Below are 6,702 nucleotides of genomic sequence, written 5' to 3' on the forward strand. Positions count from 1 at the left end.
ACAAACCCTAAAACTATGTCAAATTTGTATCAAACGGTCCCTTTTTAGAGTTTTAACATGATTAAGACACAAAACACAAATTGTTAGGTTTGTTGAGGAGAAGTGGTAGGATGTCAGACACTTCATCTTGGATCAAAGGACAGTTCAGTTGATTTCTCTAACTAGAAATTCATTTCACAACTAAATCAAGGGCATAAACTGATGTACAAGTATTTAACATATGACTGCATTATTTGGTTAAAACATTTTAGGTGTGCTTTGCTGAAAGAAAGAAAATGAGTCCCTTCAGAACTTTGAATTTTACTTATTTAAAACATCACCGGAGTATTGAAAAAATGTTAAGATTTACGGGTTGATAAGACACAAACAGGGTAAATGACGCTGAAAATCTAAAATATTCTCTAAATAATTCCCAATGACAGAGCTAAACAAGCTTAAGGCATTTTTAAGGTTAGCTCTGACAGAAGATAAAGGCTCCAGGAGCCCAAACAGTCTGCAATCAGACTTAGTTTTCAATGAAATGTGATTTAAAATTAGCCCTTGCTATAAACTTCAATATAAAATGCATGTTTCCCTACACACATGAAGAATGGAAGTATAAACAAAACATAAGTCGAGTATTATATATACATACAGTATATAGTTTATATACTGTATATCCAACAAGCGTCAGTAGAGCTTTTAGTGTTTAAAAAATATATTACTGTAAGGAGCAGAAAGATTCTCAGAACTCAAATYATACAAAAGCTACAATATCAGTGCATTGCATGCAGATGAAATCTTAATGAAAAATAGTGTAATATCCACTTTCTTTGCAAAGCTCAAATGCTAAATATACTTTTAAAAGGTTTCAGCTCTTTAGCTCCACCTTTGTAACGCAATGAATCATAATAACACAATGCGTTTTGGTCAATGGAAAAAAAACGAAAATAACACTTGGAACTGCAACACAATTCAGTGTCACAAAGAGGCTTAATTGACAACAAAAAATAAATAATTTCAGCTTCACAAGCTACTTGTATCAAGGTCACTCTAAAGTTTACCAAAATTCACAGATGTTCCAGTTTCTGTCAGCTCACTGTACGCACAGAACGTAACCAGACGGAGAACATTTTCTAAATTGTTCAGGTGGCAGAACCACATTTACACAATAAACCTCTAAAGATATCCGACTCAGCTGATTGGAAGATGACATGGTTCTACTAAGCTAACACACAAGTTGCAAATCACATAAGTTCAGTAAATGGTGTTTTCTTTTTTTCCTTCTGATTTTTGAGGCTAGTTTGAAACCGCAACGTCAAACTGGGTGTTTAAGCTGATGGTATTTGAGGTAGACAGAAACCATAGTAGAGTATAAACTTTCATACAACCTAAAACCATCAATGAGCCCATGCATTTATGCAGCCCCTTGATTTGTGGCCCAGATGAAAAGTTCCTGTGATCCCACCTGAGACTGACTGAGACCCACTAACCTGGGAAGGGGAGATCGTTGAGGAGTGCAATGAAAGGGGAGCTGTGGAACTGACAACTATCTCAAAGAATCATTGTCAAATTTATTCAACAGCAGCTTTTAAATCTCAGCCTTATAATCACCAACCTGTCAGAGTTCATTTACATGGCATAATCTTTTAAAGAGAACACATGGCCTCTGACCACAGTTTGTCCCTTTGAGAAATCTTCTACCCTACACTCACATACATGAATAAATAATCTAAATAAATCCCACCTCCAGATCTCGAGCCTGTTTAACAGTCTCATATTGTTCCAGAGAGTAAAAATATATACTATTGTCTTCCAGTGTAAGTTTTAGTTTTCCCTACATTTTTTCAAGTTTTAAGATACTTTTAAACACAACGCAAGCTCAGAAGTCTTTTCCATTCATACACACACACTCGCTCTCTCTCACACATTTATATTTATATACTGTATATATAATATTCATATATTAGATTTGTTAGCTGAAAGGTTAGGCAATGTATATTATGGTCTTTTGAACTGATTTCATTCAAAATAAAATTTAACTTTTCTCCAGTTTCCCGATTGAGGAGTGTAAAAACTTGAGAACACTGGAAAGCGCTACAACATCACACGACTACTCAAGAGCAGGATGCAAGATAAAACAAAATAATAGATAAAAGGCCTGAAGTTGTACAAGGCAGAGAGATAGGTAGATGATATGGATCTCTGTGGCATGTGCATTGCATGGCCCCACTGAGAGTACGAAAGGAAATGTACAAGTGGAAAATAAAAAGACCAAAAGATAAAACAGAAAACACAAAATGAAATATTTAAACATGAAGACAGGTGAATAGTGCAAGACTACACTGCATGTTAAAAGAATGAACTGCCAGCCCAATTCATCGGTACACTAAGTGAGATATGGTGCCAGATTTAAAGTTGAGCTGATGGTTGGGCACAAAGTTGTGCTGAGGATTCTTACGGGTGCACATATCTTTTGCATACAAGCCCATACATGAGTCACATGATACTTTTGAGCAGTTCACACAGGTGTGTGATGCACCCGGCTTGTTGCAAAATCCACACCGTGATCCCCCCATGCTGATTCGCTCACTGCTGCCCCCTTTTGGCGTCGTCAAGGCAGCAGACTTACTTGGAAAGAGCTTGGTGGAGACTAGGGGTTTTTCCAACATTTGAGGGTGAGGATGAGAATGAGGATGGGAATGGGTTAATGTTAAGGGATGCGGATGAAGATGGGAGTGAGTATGAGCATTGGAGTAGACAGAGAGCTTTTCCTTGATGGGAATGTATCCATCAAGGGGTCGCGGAGATTTGGAGTGGTACTCCTGTAGGCCACAGCAGGGAGAAGGGTCCACGTCGTGGCAGGCAGGACAAAGAATCATGTCACACCTCTGGCAGGCTGTCATTGTTGAGCACGCCAGTCCACAACCTTGACACTTGACACTACAGTGAGACTTAAGCAGCCAGCCATCTCTGACATCTCGAGGCTCTCTAGATGGAGGTCGAGATGGAGTTTGCCTTCCTCCTGTCCCTGCACCTCCCTTCTCTGTGTACAAGTCGATCTCATCTAAAGAGGACAGATGGTAGGACGTGTAGGGGTCGGCAGGAGTAGGTGACTGAATTGGGAAAAAGTCTGCAACGGGGCTATAAGAAGGTGGCGCTGCAACAGAGAAAAAAGAAGCTGAGGTGCTGGGTCTGATGATCTCATCCTTCATATCCTCCTGAGCATCCACAAACAGAGGCTCCTTCCTTAGACTCAACGACGCCTTCAAAACAGGCTTGTTAACAGCTGCGTGCCAGTGACCAGCCCCATCTGTAACATCCACAGACTTGGAGGGTCGACTACCCCGCCTCAGTTGATGGGCATGAGGCCTTTCTATATCCAGCGGTCGCACAGACAGTCGAGCCATATCAGCCCCAAGGCTGTCACGTCTGCGGAGTGCCTCCGCACAGCCAGCTGCATCATCTCTACAACCTCTGCGGAGCTCCAAAGCTTCCAGCTCTGAGGCTGAACCCCGGGCAAGAGCTACTACCTCTCCCAGAAGACGACACTCTGCCTGGGCCAAAAACAGCTCAAATGCTAGCTGCCGGAGATAATTTGTGTCCCCTGGGTGCTCCTGCAAAGTAAACTGTGAATCGTGGTCACGAGAATATCCAATGGTAAGCATTAGCGTTTGGAGCTCAGCATCAAGAATGGCAGACTGCAGATGGTACACGTAGGGGCCAGTGAAGGTCTAAAAGAGACAAGAAAAAAAATAATTTCATTACTCTTTAACATATAAATTAAGAGAATAACAATTTGAAACTAAAATGTTTTGAATTTCACATTTATTTAGAATTTTTTTTTTAATTTTTAATTTAGAAAAAAACTTGAACAAAGTACTTGGAAACATTTTGGGAGTTCTGTGAAACAAAAAAAAATCAATTCAACAGAACTCTTCATGAAATTTTTGATTTTAGTTTCTGTTCAACAATAACGCTAAATTCTCATTGTTTTTAGCCAATAGCATTCCATCACTAGCAGTACAGAATATATTGGGTGGAAACCAAAAACAGACAATATTCTAAATATTAAGACAGTACGTGCTGAAAAAATCTTATTGTAAACTAATGCCTGTAAGAACTGTACTTGTGACTAGTTAGAAAACAAAATCCAAGCGCAGCCTGGTGTTCTGCCCACACTTCATTTAAGTGTAACAATCATAATCTGGTGTAGGTTGGCAACTAAAAAACAAAATTATCTATTAAAGTAAACTACATCATTGTGAAATACACTAGCTACTATCAGCAAAGTCTTGTAATCAGTAATAATACTGAAAACTGATGTCTGTTTTTTGCAGCCAGTGTAACATTTAACAGATATTGGCTCTGAACTTGAGATTCTGAACGCCTCAATAAAAACAAAATGAAAATAAAAATTACAAGAAACTCACCTTTATACATTTGAATTCTTTCTTCCAAGGGAAAAGCAACAAGTTGGTACAAATTGTTTCCAGTGTGTTGAACGCTCTCTCCAGGCTCTTCAGATTACATCCTCTCTGGCAGCGGAGTGAATTCTCTACTACCTCGTAGAATCGCACCATGCGAAATCGCTGACCAGGATCTGGCTGGTAGGCTCCAAGCAGAGCCGTGGCTGTGGACAGTAGGGCCTCACTGTCTTTGTTTCTGCCTTTGTCTCCATTTAGTGTTACTCCGGTTGCAGTACTTCCTCCACCTTCCTCCAGACGCTTTTCCAAAGCAGTCACATACCTTCGGAACAGATCCTCTTTTAGCTTGGCATCCATGATTTGCCACAGGCTATCGTTCAGTTGTTACTATTTCCTCTGAGAGCCTCACCTCTTTAGGCACTCCCTGCACCAGGATGCCACATTCAAACACCATTTTTAGCCACCATGTTTCACTGTGCACACTGACACCAACTAACTTTCAATGTTACTGAAAAGTGGCAGAGGAGTAAGACCTTCAGTCCAATCAGAAGCACATCCTACATACGTGAAATGCAGTTTTCTGGTGGCTTCAGTTTACACAGCTGGGCTCCAGCCTGTACGGAGGCCTTTGTATGGGCATCTCAAGTTAGGCTCAAAACCTAACTTGTTTCCAGACAAACAGATCTGTGTCGTACAAGATGAAGTAAGGAGGCGCATTTGCTTTGTCTTCTGTTAGTTCAGGGTTTAACTGATTCGGTTCTTTGGCTTCAGCATTTGTAGAGTTTGAGGTCCCTCATCTAGTAGACGTGTTGTAGGTCTTCTCAGCCATCTTAAAGCCTAGAAAAAATAAAAAAATAAAACACTTTAAGTAATATTAAAGGCACAAAACCTGTTTTTGCTGTTTGAAAAAGAAGGAAATCTATAACAACAAATCAGACTGATTATAATGTGTTGAATGAATAACTAGGAAGGCTTATAAATATGCATTTTGAGTGGGATGCTCATCAAAACGTTGCACTGGACTGGACATGTATTWTATAACTGAAACAGAATGATTGGGGGTTAAAGTGCGCAAGTTTAGGTTTCACGATTAGCACGTTTTGTCCTGTTATCGATACTACCTACCGAAACCCTAAATCACGTGCAACCAGCATTGCTTAGCTCTGCCACAGAACATTAGCACACGTTAAAAAAACTATTAAGTCTACTGTGAATTATGAAGCCTAATTTCAAGAAGAGAACAGAAGAGTACCGGGTATTTTGGGAAGCTGTAGTTTCATCACAGACTCGGTGTACATAATCGACCGCAACATTAACGCTCCTCGTTGCGTATCTATTACCACACAATTACCAACTCATCGACGAGCAAAAAGCACTGCTAACAGCTTTTGCAATGATGTCAAACCAGATAAAATCAATAACATAAACCCACGATCTCAGCTAAGCAGAGAACGCCCATTTGAGCGCAGCTGGCTAACATACGCTAATAGCTAACAGGGCGTTCCATCGCTTCCTGGGGATATTTCTCATGTTTAGAGTAAAATTATCTACGCATGGACTGTGATAATCATATGAATCCTACACGAACAATCAGAACTCTGCCTCTATAAATAGCGTACACCGACTTATAYACCAGAAATTCTACCCCTTACCTTTGACAAGTGCTAGCACAGGCTACAGCTACGCCTCCTCAGCTGTTGAAAATCTGCTTCGTTGGAGTGCGCATGCGTAGAGAGCTGACGCGTCAACGCCATCATGAACCCACGTGCTAAAGAAAAGAATATTAATGCTTTTATTTTATTTTATTTTATTTTATTTTTTTAATTTCCCATCTATATATAAAAACAACAACAAAATAATATGTCATACTTTCAATAAACTGGAGTTTGTAGCTATAATATTCAGGTACACTATTTCCCGAATAAAACCGGAAATTATACATAATTGTGCAATGGGAGTTTTACTATGGTTTAACACAAAGAATGTAAGAGTTTTGCTGAAAATGATGAGCTGACCATGACTGTGGAGATCTGGGAGTGTTGTATGAGGAAATCTGAAGTGGCAGAGTAAGGTTGGGCGAAAATGTATCACAATTAATTGTGGCATTAGACTGGGGCTATATGTCAGGCCATATTAACATAAAATTGGCTACACCACACTTACATTTGGATTTTGACTAGACTTATTAATTCAATGAGACATGGTAAATGGATAAACAAAATAAAATAAAATAAGTAAGTAAGTAAGTAAGTAAGTAAGTAAGTAAGTAAGTAAGTAAGTAAGTAAGTAAGTAAGT

The 6,702-nt window shown here is 39.5% G+C and overlaps 1 protein-coding gene across 2 annotated transcripts; it reads right to left on the minus strand.

Annotated features, from left to right (window-relative positions):
* Positions 1 to 284: 284 nt before the first annotated feature.
* Positions 285 to 6,114, minus strand: spata2 (spermatogenesis associated 2). 2 transcript variants are annotated; one of them, XM_014017125.1, is made up of 3 exons: positions 6,059 to 6,114; positions 4,413 to 5,243; positions 285 to 3,713 (listed from the first exon to the last, which is right to left on the minus strand). In XM_014017125.1, the coding sequence occupies exons 2-3, from the start codon at positions 4,761 to 4,763 to the stop codon at positions 2,358 to 2,360; spliced, it is 1,707 nt and encodes a 568-aa protein (XP_013872579.1). In that variant the 5' UTR covers positions 4,764 to 5,243; positions 6,059 to 6,114; the 3' UTR covers positions 285 to 2,357. The 2 variants fall into 2 exon arrangements, with proteins under 2 accessions (XP_013872579.1, XP_013872587.1); XM_014017133.1 differs by lacking the exon at positions 6,059 to 6,114 and adding an exon at positions 5,659 to 5,968.
* Between the last annotated feature and the right edge of the window lie 588 nt (positions 6,115 to 6,702).

This window comes from Austrofundulus limnaeus, unplaced genomic scaffold (genome assembly GCF_001266775.1).
Source record: "Austrofundulus limnaeus strain Quisiro unplaced genomic scaffold, Austrofundulus_limnaeus-1.0 Scaffold3, whole genome shotgun sequence".
Classification (NCBI taxonomy): Eukaryota; Metazoa; Chordata; class Actinopteri; order Cyprinodontiformes; family Rivulidae; genus Austrofundulus; species Austrofundulus limnaeus.